Source organism: Dromiciops gliroides, chromosome 1 (assembly GCF_019393635.1).
Source record: "Dromiciops gliroides isolate mDroGli1 chromosome 1, mDroGli1.pri, whole genome shotgun sequence".
NCBI classification, from domain to species: Eukaryota; Metazoa; Chordata; class Mammalia; order Microbiotheria; family Microbiotheriidae; genus Dromiciops; species Dromiciops gliroides.
This window is the reverse complement of record NC_057861.1, coordinates 335,814,277-335,836,826: the sequence shown is the minus strand read 5'-3', so window position 1 is coordinate 335,836,826 and position 22,550 is coordinate 335,814,277. Positions and strand designations below refer to the sequence as shown.

The following is a 22,550-nucleotide window of genomic DNA, read 5'->3' as shown; positions in this document are numbered from 1 at the left end:
CATACACATGCATGTATATATCCATATATATGTATATGTGTATATGTATGTTTGTATATATATATATATATACTCACATATATATATATACACATAGTTTATAAAATTCTTTAAATTCATTTTTCATTTTTTTAAAATAGTGAGGTAGGTATTGCAAATATTATCTTTAACCCTGTTTTACAGATGAGGAAACTAGGGTTCAAGGGAGTGATGGTACTGGTCCAAATCTGGATGAAGAGTCAATGACATGGGCAGGAATCAAAGCAGTTCTTATGGGGCAGCTAGGTGGCGCAGTGGATAGAGCACTAGCCCTGGAGTCAGGAGAACCTGAGTTCAAATCTGGATTCAGACATTTAACACTTACTAGCTGTGTGACCCTAGGCAAGTCACTTAACCCCAATTGCCTCACACACACACACACACAAAGCAGTTCTTATAAGACCTATGCTCTTTCTGTGACACTATTCTGTATTTCTGCTAAAGAATCAATGGGATACATATAATCCTGATGATAGAATATTCCAAATTAAAAGTGTGGACTAGTTGAAGAGGTAGCAAGATAAAGTGGAGAGGGCATGGGCCTTGGAATAAGTAGAGCTGGCTTCTAATTCAAGCTTGACTACTATCATTAACTGTGCGGTCTTGAGCAAACCCCTTAACCTCTAAAGAAATTGGTCTAACAATACAGACCCATGAAAAGTCAAGTGGATGCAGAAAGTATGTTGCCAAGATTTTGGCCTGTAGTTGGATAGGCAGCCACTGGTTTAGATCAATGAGTTCCATTTATTTTTGACAATGGAAGGGACAATGAAGTAGGTCCAGAACTGAAGAAGAGAAGTAAGAAACTCAGAATTCCTTTTATGACATTATACATCTCTTTCAGCAACCCCAAGCTAAATCCTAACCCTGCCCCATCTTTTTAATGCCTTAACAACTTAACAACAAAAACAAAAGAGCATTTTTTTTTTTTGGTGAGGCAACTGGGGTTAAGTAACTTGCCCAGGGTTACACAGCTAATAAGTGTCAAGTGTTTGAGGCTGAATTTGAACTCAGGACCTCCTGACTCCAGGGCCAGTACTCTATCCACTGCGCCACCTAGCTACCCCTAAAAGAGAATTTTAAAACATTTTCCCAGTGATGCTTTTTGTCCTTCTTGTACTGGGCCTGTGATTGCATCACCATTGTCAGCTCCCAGAGAGGAACTTCCTTTGCTAATTCAGACTGTTACCTTCTCTGAATTTACAGTCTTAGAACATTTAATCATTTTTCAGTCATGTCTGAATCTTTGTGAGGCTTTCTTAGCAAAGATACTAGAGTGGTTTGCCATTTTTTTCTCCAGTTCATTTTTTTTTTTTTTTAGTGAGGCAATTGGGGTTAAGTGAGTTGCCCAGGGTCACACAGCTAATAAGTGTTAAGTGTCTGAGGCCGAATTTGAACTCAGGTACTCCTGACTCCAGGGCCGGTGCTCTATCCACTGCGCCACCTAGCTGCTCCTCTCCAGTTCATTTTACAGATAAGGAAACTAATGCCCATAGCTAGTATCTAAGGCTGGATTTGAACTCATGAAGATGGGTCTTCTTTTTTTTTTTTTTTTTGGTGAGGCAATTGGGGTTAAGTGACTTGCCCAGGGCCACACAGCTAGTAAGTATTAAGTGTTTGAGGCCGGATTTGAACTCAGGTCCTCCTGACTCCAGGGCTGGTGCTCTATCCACTGTGCCACCTAGCTGCCCCAGAAGATGGGTCTTCTTAAGTTCAGTCCTGTCACTCTATCCACTGAGCCACCTAACTGCCCCTTAGAGAAGTCAAGTGTCTTGGTCAAAATCACACCTCTAGTAGATGTTAGGGGTGAGATTTGAACCCAGGCCTTCCTGATTTCAAGACCTGCTCACTATCCCTTACCCCTATCAGTGCCCTACTGATGCTAAGTAGTTATGAACCCCCAAAATACTAAGGATCAACATTGTAAGTAACCCAAAGGACAATGGAGATCTGTATGATGGGTGTAAATAGGTTGCAGAATATTACCCAGGATGGTTCACATGCAAGAAGAGACACAAAAGCCATCATGAAGGAAAGGCATGAGCAGAACAAGAGATGGGCTGGTTGTATTCAGAGAGTCAGGGTTAACAGATGGGTGGCCCTAGTAAATGAAAAGCTCAAAGGCCAAAAGAAAGAGTTTGGGGCACACTGGGTAGTTCTATGATGGAAGATACAAAGGAAGACATGGGAAATAACTGAGCCAGAAGAGAAGTTAGGGATGAGCTGTGATCTCTACCAGTAGAGGAAATGTTCTCATTGATGAGCTCATGGTTATATCAAAGGAAGCTGAAAAAATAGCAGCTCCACATCTGTCTAAGCAGCCCCGTTTAGCTCATCCTGAATGGAAAAATAACTAAAAAGTTGCCTGCCTCACCCAATTTAGGAGCACCGGAATATCCCCGCTGTTTATTTTTCCTTCTTTAATGGAAGAACAAAGACATAGGAATGAAGGCATCCAACGTCATGGCACCACCAAGGGCTGGTATTCAATGTCAGGGTAACCAGAAGGGGGCTGGAACTATTCCCAGTAGAGTTGTCCTGGTCTCGATCCATATTACAGCCTGTTGTTTAACTGAAAGATCTGGGGAGTGGGGTCCAGGAGACCTAGATTCTAGTATTAATGGCCATTAATGAGGTCTATGGCTCTGAGCAAGTCACTTTATCTCTATGGTCTATTGGTTCAGGTGTAAAATAAGATAAAGATAATAAAATTAGATGGGTTAAATGAGATCAGATGTCCCTTTCAGTTCTAAGGCTTGCAAATAAACTTCCTGAAGGTGAACAGCAGCCTGAGGTAAAAAGATTAAACCCTTAAGTAATGGATTTATTGGCATAGTCAATGGTTTAGCTCAACCCTTACACACCCAAGGCAATCAAGTCAAATCAATAATTCCATTTCTCAAAAGCTACCTCTTCACAGGTTCTAACAGGCTTGTACATGTAGTCCTCATTTATAATGGTTATCCTTTCCTACCACTGCCTTAATGATAATGGCAAAGGAGAATATTGCTAGCCTGGCAGATAGTAAAATCATGCAGAGTTGGAAATTCTCTTCTCAGAGCTCTTCTGTAATAATTTTCTTTCTTTCTCTGTGTGTGTGTGTGTCTGATCATTTTCAATGGAATTAAATTATCTTGATATGTCCACGGTGGAATGATAGGGATTTTTGAAAAAGTATATTGCAGGGATTCTTTTTTTTTTTCTCAGTGAGGTAATTAGGGTTAAGTGACTTGCCCAGGGTCACACAGCTAGTAACTGTCAAGTGTCTGAGGCTGGATTTGAACTCAGGTCCTCCTGAATCCACTGGGCCACCTAGCTGCCCCAATTGCAGGGATTCTTAACCTGGAGTCTATAAACTTATTTAAAATTTTTTTCCCAATAACCGTATTTAGATATAATTGCAATCCTAAGTACTTTATTTTATGCATTTAAAGAAGGTGTCCATAGGTTCCCTCAAATTTCCAAGGGGTCAGACAAAAAAAAAGGATAAGAATCTCTGATATTCAGCAATCAGGGTGGCCCTTCTTGCTAACATAACAAACAAGAGCAAGAAAGCCTTATAAAGAGAGCCTTTGCTTCAGAAGTAGATTCCACCTAATATTGGAATAAAGTGACTGGCCGGACTTGGATGCTAAGGGATTTAAGCCCTAGGCATCCAAAGTTCCAAAAACCCTTGAGGGCAGGAAACAGGGACGTGAGTGATTATGTGGAGGCGCTATGGACTAAATCCATTGTCTATTTCCTGAATTAGCTTGAGTATCCTAGCAATAAATGTATATTTTACAGTTACTTGAGAAGGTGAAAAAAAATAAAGCAGAATTCCTCTAATTCTAACATTGCCCATGATAACAGGTTTTTTGAGAAAATTATTTGCCTGTGACTACTGGCAAATTTCACAACATTACTTGAGGGCCTCTCATTCCTTTGGGCTCAACTAATGTAGAGACCCATATCAAGCCAATGGACAGTGCAAAGATTCCAATGAGTAAATTCTTTACTTAAAAAAGATTTTATTTGCATTTCTTTTAGAAACGCTGATCATTTATTTCTTCTCTCTTTACTAGACCCACAGGCTTGCAAAAATCTGGGTGGGACCCTAGAGATCATCCCGTCCAATCCTCTCATTTAACAAATGGAGAAACTGATGCCCAGAGAGGTGATATCTATCTTATTTTTCTATGAGATCACAGGTCAAAACCAATTTTACAGATGAGGAAACTGAGGCACAGGGAGCTTTTTAAAGTGGCCTATCCAAGATCACACTGATTCTAAGTATCAGAGGCAGGATTTGAACCCAGGCCTTCTGATTCCAGATCCAGTGCTTTTTTCACTGTTAGTGAATGGTAATACATTTGAATTTCATTTTAAAGACATTTTATAAGGTTCAGAAAGTATTTTTTTTCATATTAACATTTGCAATGAAGGCATAGGATCTTAAGCTGACAACTGTTTCCCATTAGTAATAGAAGTATAAACAGAATTCTAATCAATGAATTTTCTAATCCAGGTATTCATTTTTTGTTGTGCCATAAGGAAAAAAAACACAGGTCAGCAACAAGTTGAAAAATGTAATTTAAGATCCTAGAGGCAGCTGCCTCATTTGGACTTTTTATTATAATGCTCTTAAGCATCACATTTAGAGTTATCAATGGAAATGAAGAATTCAGTAATGAAAAACTTTAATCACAACTCCTAGCATATGTGCTAAAATTGATTCCAGCTCCTGAGCATAGAGATTGGCATGTCCATAGTAGGTACTTAAAAATGTTTATCGATTGATTGTTTTTAAATGTGTACAATTCTATGACCTAGAAGGGCCAAAGTCACTTCAGTATACTGTGTGACTATCATTTGAGCACCTGGCTAGCTAAGTCATCAGAAGGTTGCTCACCAAGCAATAACAATGATCTTTATGAAATCTTTACTGAGCTCATTTCCAAAGCATTACTGACCTTTTATTTAAAGGGAAATGTTGGAGTTAATTCAACATATTACCATGTCTTATCTTTGTTTCCTGCCCTGAAAATTCCATCAGTTTCACATATTATACTTTAGAGAGCTGTTTGGTAAAAAAGACAAGCAATTCCTAGGTTTCTGGATGAGGCTAAGAAAACATTTATCCCACTAAGATTTTTTTCTTTTCTTGGATAGCCTACACAACACATGTGTTGTGCCTATGTCTGTGAGTGTATGTATGTGTTTGATGTGTATAAGGGAAGAGCCAAAGCAATAATTTACCTGATTGTAAAGAGAACTGTCAAACTGATTTGTGGTCTGTGAAAGGAGTGATTATACAAACAACATTTACATCTCAAAGGCCTACTCAGAAAGTTGAATACATTGGCTAAAAGTAAAGTGAATGAGTCAAAATTTGTGTATGGAACCTTGATTTAGAAAAATTTATCTGTAAAATAATCTCCACTCCATTCTCTCTCCCTCCCTCCCTCTCTCTCTCTCTGTCTTTCCCTCTCTCTGCCTCTCCTTCCCCCCCCTCTCTCCCTCCCACCCTCCCTCTTCCTCCTTGCCTCCCTCCCTTTTTCTCCATCTCTTTCTCTATTCATTACCTTCATCCTCTTTGGTGCATTTGTGACTTTTAACAGTGACGCAGAAGTGGTTGTTGGGGTCCAGTTTTTCAGGGCTTGATGCTTGTCCATTTAAGAGTTTTTTAGAATTTACATTTGATGAATCATCTGAGGCCCTACGGGGGTCATGGCCTTTATCCTGGGAATTTTTGTGGGATCGATCCAAGGACTGAGACCTTCTGGGAACAACTCTTTTTCCAGATACTAAAGAAGATCCAGCAGGTCCAAGCTGCTTTTCCGATGGCTGGGAGCATGGCTTAGGACTCATGTTTCCCCTTAGTTCTTCCTTAGGGAGAAGTCTCTCGGAAAGATAACTTTCCCTCTGAGCTGGTTTAGCAGCTGCCCTGACATCCGCTGTTCGCTCATCATTCACTTTAGGGGAATGAATGATTTGGTCCGAGACCTCCTCCGTTATTGATTCCTCTGAGCTGGAGCCAAGGTGCATGGGGTTTTGTAAGGCTTCCATGTATGATTTTCGAAATAGACGTCTGGTCTCAAAATAGGTGGAATCCCTTAGCTGCCGACGGCGAGCACAGGGACTGCTCAAGTCTGTGCTGAAAGTAATATTTCTTAGGCCGGTCTTCTTCTCCTCCACTGTGTCAGATAACTCCTCAACATGAAGTACTCTGTCTGTCTCCTCACACATCTCAGGGGCTTCTGAAAGGCCCCTCTCTAAGCCAGGACACTCATGAGCAAACACAGCCAGGTTTACATATTCTCCTTCACAATCTCCAGTGGGGGTTCTGGGGCTTTCTAATTCAGTTCTACATTCGGGGGAATGGAGGGGGCTGGACAGGTCACTCCCTGAGCTTCCGCGGCTGCAGGACAGCGAGGCCTCCAGGACCGTGCAGCCAGTGTCATTGGAAGTAGAGCTGCCCCGAGAACGGTCGCTCTCCATGGTTTGCGTGGGTGACCGGGAATCTAGATTGTGGCGACTCAGTGGGTTCAGCCCTGGGCTGCCAGAATAATTATGGAGGATGGTTTCAGACGTAGGGACAAAGATGGGGTTCATAATATTGCTCCATGGAGTGCGATAGACCACCGTGCCTGTGGTCAGCAAGCAGCTTTGCAAGGGGAAGCTGGTCCTCTCACAGTTCACATTTTCTAAGAACTCTGCCGTGAAGATGCATCCATACATGGCTTCAGGTACGGTGACTTCTTCCATTCCTTGTCCATGTTGGGCGAGGCATTTCAGAACCAGTTTGGCAGACTGTTTCCCCCCTGCGACTACTTGCAGATAGAAATCTCCTGGTTTGAGCCTCACTTTATGGAGGGACGCTAGCTGTACCACCACCTTTTCATGGATGCACAGGGGCCAGCCTTCATGGTAGAAAATGAGGCCCGTGTACCTCGCCTGGAAGCCAAGAAGAGAGAGAGAAACGTCAGTGAAGACCAAGGCGCCCATCCAGACAGGAAGCCCTGTCTCTTGTCCGGTGAGGTCAGCAGGGCTCTTCATGCAACTCTACTTCCCTTCAAGGGACAGTGACATTAACTAGTGAGCACATGCACCCGAGAGGACAATGAAAAACACTTGCAAAACTGGCATGTTTAGGTTTTTGCTCGGATCTGTGATTTCCTGGGTATTGGGAATTCCTAGGAAGGAAATTCCTTCTAACGCTAAAGACTAGCAGCTGTTTTCTATTTATAGTCTCAGAGAGCTGCTTAAATGACCTTTCCAGAGTCACATAGTCACCATGTGGCAAAGTGAATAGTATGCTGGCCTTGAAGGTAGGAAGACTAGAACTCAAATCCTACCTCAGATACTAACTAGCTGTGTTATGCTGGGCAAGTCACTTAATCTCTTTATGCTTCAGTATCCTCATCTGTAAGTAAAATGAGGAGGATGAAGTCACTGGCTTCTAAAGTCCCTTTGAGCCCTAAATCTATGGTCCTAAGTATGAGCAGCAATACTTGAACCCAGTCTTCCTGATTCCAATGCCAACTCTATATGCTGTCATATTGCACAGGAAAACAGGGTTTTAAAATGAGTTTACTAAACTTGTCATTGTTGCTCAGTTGTGTTCTACTCTTTGTGACTCAACTTGAGGTTATCTTGGCAAAGATACTAAAGTGACTTGCCATTTCCTTCTCCAGCTCACTTAACAGATGAAGAAACTGAGGTAAACAATTATGACTTACCCAGGGTCACAGACCTGGTAGGTGTCTGAGGTTAGATTTGAACTCAGGAAATCGAACCTTCCTGTCGCCAGGCTTGACACTCTACTGTGCCATATAGTTTGTCCTTTACTAAATTTAGATGAGTTAAGAGAGCGTTTATTGATTCCCTACTTTTATTTTATTTATTTATATATATATATATATATATATATATGTATATATATATATATATATATATATATATATTTTTTTTTTTTTTTTTTTTTTTTGGTGAGGCAATTGGGGTTAAGTAACTTGCCCAGGGTTACACAGCTAATAAGTGTCAAGTGTCTGAGGCCAAATTTGAACTCAGGTCCTCCTGAATCCAGGGCTGGTGCTTTATCCACTGTGCCACCTAGCTGCCCCTGAGTCCCTACTTTTAACTCAGTAGCTGTTTACCACAGGGTAAAGTTTAGTAAATCCAACCAGATATCTTGAGTGTATCTTGCCTCTTGAATTTTGAGGCATTTACATTCAAAATCAGTGAAACACAAATCCATTGAGTTAATTTTAAGTTCTGGAAAAATGAGATCTTGGTATTATTGATTAAAGTAGTAAAGTAACAGGAAAAAATCACATGAGCACCATAAGAAAATGGTACCCTTTCCCAAAATTGTTTCATTGAGTTGAGAAATCCTCTCTTGATAGCTTTAATGTCCTAGGTCCTCATCCTCTCCTCCTGAGTCCTCTGGGTCCAGTTCGGGGGGGGGGGGAGGGAGAGGGAGAGGGAGAGGGAGAGAGGGAGAGGGAGAGGGAGAGAGGGAGAGGGAGAGAGGGAGAGGGAGAGGGAGAGGGAGAGGGAGAGGGAGAGGGAGAGAGGGAGAGGGAGAGGGAGAGGGAGAGGGAGAGGGAGAGAGGGAGAGGGAGAGAGGGAGAGGGAGAGGGAGAGGGAGAGGGAGAGGGAGAGGGAGAGGGAGAGGGAGAGGGAGAGGGAGAGGGAGAGGGAGAGGGAGAGGGAGAGGGAGAGGGAGAGGGAGAGAGAGAGAGGGAGAGAGAGAGAGAGAGAGAGAGAGAGAGAGAGAGAGAGAGAGAAAGAGAGAGAGAGAAAGAATGAGAATGAATATCAGGTGAAGTCGAGCCAAAAGCCAAAGTACACTGTGAAAACCAATTCCAGAAGCAAGGCAGAAGTCAGGAAACCGTCTAAATCCATGCAAGTTAACACTGTTGTCAGGAAGAATATAATACAAAGGCAAGCAGTGGCTGACAAGCTATGGATTTAAGTAATGTGTCAAGATACACTGAAGCAAGCAAAAAATGTAGCCAAATCTCCAAAGCATCAACATTTGCCGCCTCTGTATCTGGCTGTATGTCTACCTTCATGCACTAATTATTTTTAAAATTTGTAACTTTCTTATTGATAGTTTTTGTTTTTATAACACCTTCATTTCTCAATATATTCCTTCTCCCCTAATCATCAATCCATCCTTTATGACAAAGAATAAAAATGGGTGGTAAAAGCATTAGCAAAACTAACCAACACATCAAGAGTATCTGACAGTCTATGAGGTAGTCCACTCCAGCTCTCCAAAGAGGGAAAGCACATGTATTTTCTCCGCTATTTTCTTAGGACAAACTTGGTCATTATCATTATACAGAACTCAGTTGCAGATTTTTCTTTTAATTTACATTGTTATTGTCTACATTTTATATATATATATATATATATAAAATTTTCCTCTCTCCTGAGTTTAATCTCATAACTAAATACCTATTGGACATTTCAAACTATATGTCCCTAAGACACCTTAAACTCAGTAAGTCTAAAAGTGAACTCATTATTTTTATCTCCAAACATTTTCTTTCAAATTCCCTGATTTCTGTCAAGGGCAGCACTATCCTTCTAGTATCTTAAGTCAATAATCTTGGCATTATCCTTAATTCTTCATTCAACCTATAATTTGGATATCCAATCAAATGCCAAAGCTTATCATTTCTTCCTTCACAATAATGATTACCTCTTAATCCTTTCTGTCTACTTATACAGTTACCATCTTAGTTTAGTTCCTCCATATTCCTCACCTGTACTATTACAACTTCTTAATTTGGTCTTCCTGCTTTAAGTCTCTTACCACTCCAGCCCTTCCTACATAATGCTACCAAAGTAATTTTCCTTAAGCATAGATCTCACCAGGTGACTCTCCTACTTAATCAACTCTAGGCACTTCCTATTGGCTCTAAGAAAAAACATAAACTCCTCAATTTAGTTTTTAAAATGCTATACAACTTGGCCTGAAAACCAATCATTCTAATCTCCACGGACTTTACTCCTTGTACTCTGTGATCAAGTCAAACTAGTCTTTTCTTTGTTCTTCCCCCATGGCAGCCCATCTCTCATCTCCATGTCTTTGCCTTGGCTGTCTGCCTTGCCTGGAATTAAGTTTTTTCTTACCTCTGCCTCAAAAACTCCCTCACTTCCTTCAAGAGGCACTGTCCTCATGAAGTCTTCCCTGATTCTCTCCAACTCCTAGGCTTCCACCCAAACTATTTTGTACTTACCTACTTTATATATTTTTGAATTTATTCACTTTATATTTATGTTATATATTTTTATATGTATGTGTTTTCTCCATTAAAATATAAGGTAAATGACAATAGGAATTGTTTTATTCTCTGTACTTGTATTCTTAGCATGTGGTACAGTGCCAGACATATAGTAAGTGCTTAACACTTGCTGACTGATTAATTCTGCATACTTCACTCTGCATCATTTCATCTAAGTCTTTCTATGCTTCTCTGAAGTTAATCTCTTAATGGCATAGTGGTATTACTGCCCCAATTTTATTCTTATCTGGCATGGATATACCTGTAGATAAGGCAAGTTATGAAAGACAAACCAAGAAGCTGCTAGAATTAACACATTCCTATGATACAGTTTAGTTTGCCATTCCTGAATGGATGGGTAACAACTTTGCTTTTACTTCTTTGCTACCACAAAAGTACTTCTATGAGCAGTGGGGGAGGGGGGAAGTACATAAGATCTTTATTTCTACTTTTGACCAATTTGGGGGAATCTCTGAGTAAAAATGTTTGAATAGTTACTCTCTTTTCATCAGAATGATTCCAAAATGCCTTCCAGAATGCTTGGACCAATTCACATTTTTGCCAACAGGGTATTAGTGAATGTGCCTTCTTGTAGCTTTTCATCTTTTGTCATCTTTGTCAACCTTCTATATGTGCAAAATTGTTTTGATCTGCATTACTCTTATTATAAGTAACTTGGAACATTTTTTCACATGGTTGTTAATAGGTTGTGATTCTTCTTTTGAGAAGTTTGTTCATATTCTTTGACCACTTATCCATTGGAAAGGGCTCTTGGTTTTACATATTTGTGTTCATTGCCTGCATGTTTTAGATATTAAACTTTTGCATGTCCATTTTGAGATTATTGTTGTACATATGGAGAGGCAGAAAAGTAGCAGTGCTGGACTTGAAAGCAGGAAGACATGAGTCCAAATCTTGTCTTAGACATTTAGTAGCTTAAAGTCACTTAAAATCACTCAGCTTCAGTATTTTTATCTGTAAAATGGAAGTAATAATTGTAAGGATCAAATGAAATATCATATATATTTTGTAAATCTCATAGTGCTATATTTATGCCAGGTATGATGAGGATGATTATAGTGATGTAAAATGCTAATGTGAACCTAATTTCTGCCGAACTGATTTCCGAGGAGCTCTTGTAAGATGGAGCATTCCACTCACCTACATATCCCAAGTAATTGTTTTGGGGTTTACAGACACTGAGGTATTGAATTCAGATGTGATTCTTCTTTATCTGGATGATTTTACCAATCTATTCTTCTATTTTTCCAAATAGTTTTCATGAGCACTATTTTATAATATAATCTGAGAACTAACTACAAGTGCTATTATTTTTTTGCACCTAACTTTTCCCACCCTTGAGATTCTAGGCCTTTTGTTCCTCCACTGAATTTTGCTATTATTTTATCTATTCTACAAAGTACATCCCTGGAAGTTTGATTGATATGGCACTACATCTGTAGATTGCTCTTTCTAGTATTGCCTAGTGGCATATAGAGCTATTGATGATTTTTATGTATTTTTTGTTATTCTGCTAAACTATTAATTTTCTCAGTTTTCTTCATCGATGATTCTGAGATTTTCTGTTAGCCACTGTCATCCATAAATAGTAGATAGTTTTGTCTCCTCTTTGCCTTTGAATTTCTTTCTTTTCTCTTATTATTATCTGTAATATTTTTATAACTATGTAAAAAATAGAAAAAAGGGGAAATCATGTTTTGCTCCTATTTTTAAAATTCAGAAAGCTCTTAGCGTTTCCCCATTGCAAATAATGCTAGCTTTGGGTTTAGAGGTATACTTTTTATTATATTAAAATGTCTTTTATATTCATATATTTACTAGGGGTTTTAGCATAAATGTTTATTATATTCTGTCAAAGATGTCTGCATTTATTGAAAGAATGTGATACTGGATTCTTTGTTTTTTAAATAATATTAATTATGTCCATTGTTTTCCTGACACTGAATCATCCTCACATTCCAACATAAATCCATTTTGTTCATAGTGAATAATTTTTTGCATATATTGCTGTAGCATTTTGTTGGCAAGTAATTTTGTTTAAACTTTGTGAATAAGGATTCATTAGTGATGCCGATGTACAGGTTTTAAAAATTGTCCTCTGGTTTGAGTATTAGGACTATATTTGTCTCATAAAATGTGTTTGGTAGAATTTTTTCTTTCTCAATTTTTGTGAAAAAATATATAGCATAAGTGTTAACTGTTTTATAAACATTTTATAGGATTTGTAATTTATTTTAAATATTACATCATGAGAAAATATCACTTTTTAAAAAAATGTAATCTATGTAAAATATGAATCCTAGTACCAATTTAACTGCTTTAGGGATACAATGTTCTCTTTAGAATTAAGGAGAGTACTGGTCACAAAGAAGCTGTTCTAATGATTTTAAGGAGAAAAGTAAGTAAAAGGGTAGCAATTAGGAGTCATATTGGATTTTGGTAAATTCTTAAAAAGTTCTATCTGGAAAAAACCTCTATCTGTAACCTTGACATTAATGACTGTGTCGTCATAATATTCTGCAGGCTTGCTCGAGAAGTAAAAATACAGCAGCAGCATCATTACCATTATCATTGTTTTCTATCCAGAATATGAATGATATGTACTTTCCTAGATGTGGATGGAAAATATGCAATTCAAAGCTTTTACATAGTATTCTGGAGAATCAGCGGGAACCACCGTAGCACTAATTCTCTTCTAATAGAAATGCAACATTGGGTTTTGAAGTGGAATGCAGAACTTCTTAGCTACAAATTTTCTGTAACCACACAAGACCCTGAAAGAATTTGGGGCAAATGGCCACATGTATAAATACAACTAGGTTGTGGCAAAAAGGTGCCAAAATGAAGAGATTGTGAAACCTTTCAGCAGCAACTTCACTAGGATTTAAAATGTCAGAAATCCTGCAAAATGTTTATAGAACAGTTAATATTTATGTCACATACATTTTTTTTTCACAAAAATTGAGAAATAAAGCATTCTGCCAAACTCCTTTTATGAGAGAAATGTGGTCCTAATACTCAAACCAAATAAGGATAAAGCAAAAAAAAAAAACCAAAAACAAAAAAACCCAACCCCCCAAACCCTCTATGATATAGGGTTCTATTTCCTTCTTGATCTTGCTGGCAGGTACATACCAGGTGATCTCCTCTGCTATATAGCTCTTCCTGTCCCTCTCACCAGTGGTTTTCCTAGAAATGGACTTTTAGTATTTTCCCACCCTTCCACTACCCCAGGAGCTAATATTGCTAGATATGGCTCTGGTTGTATACTGTGGCAGGATGGTATTTTCTTTCCTCCTCCTTCTCAGCATAAACTCACTACCTATATGAATTTGTTCTGTCCTAATGCAGGGGGGATGAATCAAACCCAATAATTTACTGAGAATTGCAGTCAATTAGGGAAACAACACAAACTTCAAAAATTACATGTTTTCATTCACTGCCATTGAAAGTTTTTGCTTTCTAGGAAGATTTACTCCAAAGTCACCCTGCAGCAAACTATAGCAAGGGTAGGGAGAATCACAGGAGGGACAAGGAATGGTAGATTGAAAAGAAGGAGCAAAAAATAAAAAAAGGAGTTGGGATTTTTTTCTTAAATGGAGAGGATAACATTTCTCACTTCCTCTGATTTCCTTTCACGTACTTGACACCTTACATGTGACTGTTGTGTGTGTTCTTAGTTCCTATTACTTAGCTGCCTTTCCTTTCAGTGTCAAATTCCTTTGTGATCAGAGTCTATTTGTTTTGAATTCCCTACATTGTCAAATGGGTTTTGGAATAAGTTAACAGATACAGAGGTGAAGTGCCTAGGAAGACAATGTCATTGGTAGCTTTGTCTGAAAAGAGAGTCGTGAAGGAAAGAGGGTACAAAGATCTGTTTGTCTGACGTGCATTACCTTACACCTTCTGAAAGAGCCAGGAATTTGATTAGAATGCTAGGTCTACCTGCCAGGAACTAAATACTTTCTGTCTTGTATTCCCTATTATAGTGTACGAGTTATCTTTACACTCAGTTGTTCTAAGAAATTATTTAGGTCATGAGGAGAAAAAAGCAAGTGATTTGGAGGTAGAGATCCTGAGTTCAAAACCTGCTTCCATGGGGCAGCTAGGTGGCATAGTGGATTCAGGGGGACCCGAGTTCAAATCCAGCCTCAGACACTTGACACTTATTAACTGTGTGACCCTGGGCAAGTCACTTAACCCTCATTGCCCTAAAAACAAACAAACAAAACCTGCTTCCATTACCTTACTACTTATGTGACTTTGGTCAAATCTTTTTGCCTCTTCTTAGTTGTCTCATCTATAAAATAAGGAATTTAACTGAAAAGGATTAAATGACCTGTAAAGTTTCTTCCAGCAGTAAATCCTATGATCTTATAGATCCAGTCTTGTATCTCAGTTTGATCATCTGTAAAATGGGGATAATAATAGCTATAGTGCCTGCCTCTCGGTATTGCTGAATTGATGAAATGACTGGATTTTTAATGGATCAATGTGAACCTCAAGGGAGGTTTCTAGTGGAGTGCCCTTAGGATCCATATTTTACCCTGTTCTGTTTTTATCAATAACTTGGAGAAGCTACCAAACTTTTAAGTTTCCAAAGCAATGTGTGTGTGTATGTGTATGTGTGTATGTATGTACACACATATGTATACACATATACCCCCATATATATTTGTGTGTGTGTGTCTATATATATATATATTTATATAAATCTCATTTGATCTTTACAAATACTCCTGAGGTAGGGGCTATTATTTTCCCTACTTTACAGATGAGGAAACTGAGGCTCAGAGAGGATGTGATTTGTCAAGGGATAAAAAATAAGTCAGAATTTGTACTCAGGTCTTCTTGATTTCAAGGCCAGTGCTCTAAACCCTAATCCAGCTGCCTCTTGTAAATGATAACGACAGGGAAAAGGCATCATTACTACATTAAATGTAGCAACCAGAATCCAAAATATCAATAGGCTAGAATGCTGGGCTGAATCTAAAATGAGGACTTTTGGAGAATAAATTTAAATGCTTCTATGAGGGTTTGAACATTTTATTGCAGGGCAGCTAGGTGGCACAGTGAATAAATCACTGGCCCTGGATTCAGGAGGATCAGAGTTCAAATTTGGCTTCAGACATTTAACATTTACTAGCTGTGTGACTCTGGGCACTTAACCCTCATTGCCCCACCCCCAAAAAAAAGAAAGAAAGAAAGAAAAGAAAAGAAAAGAAAAGAAAATTTTATTGCCTAGGGATAGAATGAGAAAGAAAAGAGCTTCAAGGATTCTTCTAGTTCTGAATCCTATGATTTGATCTCATGGGAATTTTTAGTGGATTTCAGCAAGTCAGCAATGTGATAGAGTTGCTAAAAGAGCTAAAGTCAATTTAGGTTAAATCAATGACCAAAGTAAGGAGAAGGTATATTGAGCTCAGCTATACATTGTCCTAGTTTGGAACATATTTGGAATGCTGTTTTCAGTTGAGAGAAATGTTATCCTTTCTATTTAAGAGCCACATTTCAAAAAGGAAATTGAAAAGCATGTCTAAAGGAAGGACATAAAGCTAAAGAGGACACTCAAAAATCAAGCATTATTTGATTGAGTTATTAAAATTTTAATTTCTTATTCTGTTTATCTGAGTGTTTTATATTTTTGTAGATATTTATCCATTTTATTTAAATCGTCAATTTTGTTTGCATATATTTGGTCAAAACAGTTGCTAATAATTTCCTTTATTTCTTATTAATTTGTTGGGACTTCATTTTCATTTAATGCTCTCTTAAGGATCTCACCATTTGCATTTTTTCTACCTAGAGAAGTATCCATTTTTTTCAATTCGATTACAATGTAGGTCATGGTGAAATCAATGGCTGGTATGTTGAGGCTGGGCCACCGGCCCTAAGCCAGGACCCCAAAGATGTATACTGTCCCTATGGATTTCACAAAAGGAAAAGGCTGGGGAGGAAAACTGTTTCAATGCAGAAATGTTTACTTTGCTACATACTCCATATTGACAAATAAAAGATTCACTAAGGTTGTTTAAAAAAATAACAACAACAAAAAGGTACAAAGTTCTTCTAGGTAGAAAAACCAGTGGTAAAAATTACAGGGGATCTAGAATAGTCACAATGTCCAAAATTTACCTTAATAGGAATATCGTTTATAATTGCCCAATAAGTGACTATTCAGAGACCTCCAGTGATGCAAAACTTACTGCCTTATAAGGATCTCATTCCACTGTGGGCACACTCTAGTTGATAGAAGGGCTTTCTTTATGGGAGCCAAAATTTGCCTTTCTGTAATTTCCTCCTACTACTCACCTTAGGGGCCAAGTAAAACCAATAGGATCTCTCCTTTGTATGATAGCCTTCATTGGTTTGAAGATTGCTATCATGTCCCTCACTTGCAGGCTAAACATTTCATCTACCTTCATCTTAATATGGCTTGGTTCTCAATAAAATAGACAAATCATTAGTTAGTCTGATTAAAAAAAGAAATAAAGGCAAAATCAAATTGCTAGTATCAAGAATAGGTATAATAATAGTACCTATAAAGTTATCGTAAGGATTAAATGAAATAAGAGATATTTATGTTATTGTTATTATATTTATACTGTACACTTGCAAACCTTAAAGTGCCATATAAATGCTACCTCCAGCTCATTTTACAGATAAGGAAACTGAGGCAAACAGGGATAAGTGACTTATCCAGGATCACACAGCTAGTAAATGTATGAGGCCAGATTTGAACTCAGAAAGATGAGTCTTCCTTACTCTAGGCCAGGCATTCTATCTACTGTGCCAACTAGCTGTTCCTTCTGTATACTTTACACCTGGGTCTATCCTTGCAGATATCATGTTGCCTTTTCAATATGTTATATTTACTTAAGTTACTCATCGACTCTACCCATTCTTAGTAATCTTACCAATTTGCCCAATAGGGAAAAAAAAAGGTGCCAAAATTTAAATGTTCATCAAAATAAATGACTCAATAATGAGATTTCTCAAAACTTACTTTTTCTTCCTTGTCATCTTATAAAAAAAAAATCCCTCACTAAACAAAACAACATTGGGGTAGGTAACATTTAGCAAATCAGCATAGTCATTCAGCTAGATTTTTCTTTCTTTCTTTTCTCTCTCTCTCTCTCTCTCTCTCTCTCTCTCTCTTTCTTTCTTTCTTTCTTCCTTTACTTACTTACTAATTTACTTATTCATTCATTCATTCACTTACTTACTTATTTACTTATCCATTTATTTATTTGGAGTGAGGCAATTGGGGTTAAGTGGCCTGTCCAGGGTCACACAGCTGGTAAGTGTCAAGTGTCTGAGGCTGGATTTGAACTCAGGTCCTCCTGACTCCAGGGTCTGTGCTTTATCCACTACGCCACCTAGCTGCCCCTATTCCCTTCTTCTTCATGCTTACTTTTGCCTTTCTTTGTTTCAGTTCGAGTACAAACCTGCTAGGAGGTTATTTATTTTCCTGAATTCTCTTCTATGACAAACTTCTATCCACTAGAGGCAACAAGGAGACTAAGCCCAGGTGTTCCTCTATTAGTAGGAATTCTTGTCCCTTGAGAAAGGCACACCAACTCTTCCTTTCCCATTGACCCTTCTCAAAGTACATCCTATTTCTACCACACAGTTCACTGACTACAACGATTGAGGGTTGTTGTTAGCTAGGAAGGAGACAGCGTCCTAAGCAGTCCATTCCAAAAGGACCTCACATTCTTTTACCATGTTATTATACAAATTATGGTCCATTTCATCCAATTTATGGGCATGCCTTTACATAAAAAATGAATGTACTCAACAATTATGTCTCAGCATTTATAAGGAATATGGCAAATCCCTGATGTTTTCCCCACAGATTTTCATATATGATGGATCAGACCACATATCTTGAAAGATTTCCGTAAAAAAATTGCTCAGTATATACTGCATAAATCGGTCTTGTTCTCTGACCCTGTGTTATTATAAGCATTCTATTACATGGAAAGTACAGATAAGCTAAATATATAGTACAGTGGAAATAGCTCTGAATTTGGAAGTGGGAGACATTAGAATTCCAACTGTTATGTACTAGCTATGGAACCATAGGTAGTCTTAACTTTTCTGAGCTTCGGTCTCCTCATCTGTAAAATAATCTGGTCCCAAATAATCTCAAAGTTTCCTTTTGGCTTCAGAAAGCATTTTTATTGGGGGGGGGTGTTCAATATCCAGACCCATGATTTTGTAGTTGTAGTGAATCTTTATTTATCCGTTTTCCACTTACTCTCTGGCCCCAATTAGAAAAAACTCCCCCTACCAATGTAAATTGTTTGACTACCCAACTACAGAGGTCAAGGAACTTGCCCAGAGCCACCCAGGCAGTATGTATTAGAGGTATTACTTGTACTTGGTTTTTCTGGACTCTTAAGGCCTAGTCTCTCTTACCGCACATTGGGCCTTATCCTATGATTTGCTCCTCTGAAATACCTTTTCCAGGAAATGGGTATGGTTGGTTAAGCTAATGTAAATTGAAAAGGAAAATAAAATCTGCCATGGGTTTACTACAAGACACAAGTGATTTGTATCCTGACGGCTGACATCATGTGCTGGAGAAAAAAAAATAACAATTTTTACCTCGCTTCTGTACTTCTTCCCCATGGGCTATTAAGCACGGGGCATTTTTAGCTCCCAGGAAAACCACTTTCTGGGCTTTGGTTCCAGATTTCCCTTTTTTTACAAAAAGGCCTAACAATATAGAGAGTTATTGGGGAACCAAAGAATGAGAAGAAAAGGACTGAAAAAAGCCAGTAAACCAAACCCGAGTTAAAAAGTCAACTGGGGACTAGTTTTTTCAAGTCATTCAAGGAGCCACATAGATACAATTTAGAGAGGTTGGCAGACAGAGAGAAGAAGACATGAGGGCATCAGAGGGAAACAATCATTTCTTATCTTTAACTTGGTCAGCTTTATGACTTCTCAGCAAACTTCATCTTGCTAAGTAAAAAACTGCTTCTGCGAAGCCCTGTCTCAGGTTTTATCTGAGCCCTCTGGGCTCTTTAGCAATGATACTTGTGTGTATTTGGGATCCAACTACATGACTCTTTCTCCCTTCCCTCCCAAAGCTATCATAGGTAGTTGGGTAATGAGGCTATGATTAGATTGGTCAGAAAGGAACAGGGTGATCATATAATCATTGAGGCTTTCTCCAACCACAGATCCCCAGTCCCAATTTTACTTTAGAATTCACAACACTTTAAATAAGAACATCATCCAGAGTTGGCTTGTTTGGAGGAAGACTTTAGATGTGAATGTTGTTCCCTTTGCCAATCGTTAGACCCAAGCTTAGTTGCCATAGATGATATATCTAGCACTGGAAGGGACTTCAGAGATTGTTTAGTCCAAAGCCCTCATTTTACAAATATGGAAACTCTGGTCCAGGTGACTTGCCCAAGGTCACTCAGCTAGGAAGTATAAGAAGCAGGATTTGAACCCAGGTTCTCTGACTCCAGAGACAGTGCTCTTTTTTTCTTCAAGACCTTTGGGCAATCTCATTTTTTTGTTTTTGTTTTTGTTTTTGCAGGGCAATGGGGGTTAAGTGACCTGCTCAGGGTCACACAGCTAGTAAGTGCCAAGTGTCTGAGGCCGGATTTGAACTCAGGTACTCCTGAATCTAGGGCCGGTGCTTAATCCACTGCGCCACCTAGCCGTCCCCAATCTCATTTTTAAAAAATCTTTGTAGATTTTTAAAAATGGAGCTCTCAGACAAGCCAAGTCATCCAAAATCACAATTTGGTTCATTATTTAGCACAGGGCTTGGACAAAGAGAATTTCAAGGCAAAAGGAATTCAGCCTTTTTACTTCAGAGCATGTCCTGGAGAGCTCTAAAGTAAGCTTCTTGGGAAAAGAGGTAGTGATTTCTTGGGGCAGCCAAATGTCACATTTCTTTGGAGGAATTGTGGGAAACCATGGACTAGATGCTTTGGAAACCTTCACCTTGATGTCATATGAGGCTTTGTAAAGCTGGTGGCAGGAGGAAAGGAAGAGAAAGTTGGTTGAGGTTAGGAGATTTGGACCCATGATTTCTCAGATATCTTCGTATATCCATTTTTTGCACAAAGAAGGGATTCAACAATAATCTAGACAGCTTTCATTGCTACTATTGAGCAGACATATAAAATATTGGATGTGATCCAAGCAGCTTTGATCACAATGTACTATCGGATCAATCAACAAATACTTTAAAGTACCTACTATATGCCAAGGAGGCACAAAAATAAAAGTGAAACAGCTTCTGCCCTCAAGGGGGCAGGGATAAAATACATCCTAAGTGGTTTTGTTTATTATTCAATTGTGTCCCCTGTTCTTCATTTTTATGATTGTAATTAGAAAAGCAAAACAACTGAAAGAACTAAAAAGTACTTTTGCCACTGTAATAGATACCCATAAAAGTAAGTTTTAAGAAACCAAATCAAATTACTTTTAATCATCATATGTTTTAGATAATTTTGAAGCACTGAAATGGTTTGGTACCATGAAGTTGGAGGGTACTTCAGAGACCCTTTCATTTAGACCAAGTCTGACATAAGAAACCTCTGTACAATATCCTTGACACAGCAGGCAATTAATTAGTCATCAAGCCTCTTGAGGAGGAAGTGCAGAGATGGAGAACTCATTACCTCCAGAGGCAGTCCATTCCTTTTTTGGACAGTTCTAATAGTTTTCTCATATATTGAGTTGAAATCAGCCTCCCTATAACTTTCTCAGCACCAGTCCTAATTGTGCCAAACAAAACAAGTCTAAACCTTCTTCCACGTGACTAGATAAAGAATCTATCTGGCTGGCTTAGTATGTGCCAGACACCATACTAATTAAGCTCTTGGAATACAAATACAAGCAAAAAGATAGTTCAGTTCCTACCCTCAAGGAACTTACATTCTAATGGGTGAAGACAACACATTAAAAGGAGCTTGAAAAGAGACCAAGAGTCAGAGGCTGAGACAAATTAGAAGTTGGCATGCTTGGCTGGCATGAGTGGTTCCTCAAATAGAGGTTCTTGGGAGGAGTTCATCAATCAGAGAAGGAGGAGGAATCCCCAAGAGTGGAGAGTCCACTGGTGGGGAGGTGGAGAAGTATCTGAAGGGCTAAGTCTAGGGCTAAGCAGAGTTAGATGTGTCAACTCCTTGGCCATGCAAATAATTGAAAATGATCAAGTTTCTTTTAGTCCTCTCTTCTTTGGTCTAAATATCTTCAGCCCATCTTTGTTTGGAATGGTTTTTAGTCCTCTCAACATCCTGGATACTCTTCTCTGGATGCGCCTAAAAATTGTCAATGTCTCTTTTAAGATGCATGTCCCAGAACTAGACAAGAGTATACCAGAAATGGTCAGATTAGGGCAGGAGGTCTTAATCTGGTGCCCATGAATTTGATTTTTAAATATTTTTGTAACTGTATTTCAATATAATTTGTTTCATTGGAATTGTAATGCATATATTTTATGTCTGAAAACGTGTAACACTGGTGGACCTCCCACCTTCACAAAGGAGTAGATTGGGGGTGTTTTTTTCATATCTTTTCATTTTGAGTTCCACTTGATCTTTAGAATTTTGTTCATTTACTTTTGATATTTCAGTGTGTAGTAATTCTTTACCCTTACATTGTTGTAGTTAATTACACACACACACACACACAATTTTTTTGGCTCTGCTTACTTTCCTCTGTATCAGTTCATATAGATCTTTCTACATTTCTCTTTAGTCATCACATACATCATTTATTTCCCCCCTTAACTTTATTTAATTTTTGAAAATAATAAATATTTTTATTTAAAATTTTGAATTCCAAATTTTGCCCATCCTTTCCACCCTCTCCTCCCTCCCTGAGGTGGTAAGTAATCAGATATAGATTATATATGTGCAATTATGTAAAACATTACCATATTAGTCATTTTATATAAGAAAGCCTCAAATAAAAAGGAAAAAAATGAAAGTGAAAAATAGCATGCTTCAGTCTGTGTTCAATCAATATTAGTCCTTCCTTTGTAGGTGAAGAGTATGCTTCATCATTAGTCCTTTGGGGTTGTCATGAATCATTGTGTTGCTGAGAATAGTTAAGTCATTCACAGTTCCTCATCAAACAACACTGCTGTCCCTGTGCACAGCATTCTCTTGATTCTTCTCACTTCACTAGCCATCAGTTCATACAAGTCTTTCTAGGCCTTTCTGCAATTATCCT

The 22,550-nt window shown here is 38.4% G+C and overlaps 1 protein-coding gene across 1 annotated transcript in view; it reads right to left on the bottom strand.

Moving 5' to 3' along the window:
- Positions 1–22,550, bottom strand: part of PLEKHG4B (pleckstrin homology and RhoGEF domain containing G4B) — a 220,467-nt gene that overhangs the window by 108,354 nt on the left and 89,563 nt on the right. The window contains exon 3 of the mRNA XM_043979602.1: positions 5,604–6,975. Within this exon, the coding sequence (XP_043835537.1) occupies positions 5,604–6,975 (1,372 nt within the window). The remainder of the gene's footprint in view (positions 1–5,603; positions 6,976–22,550) is intronic.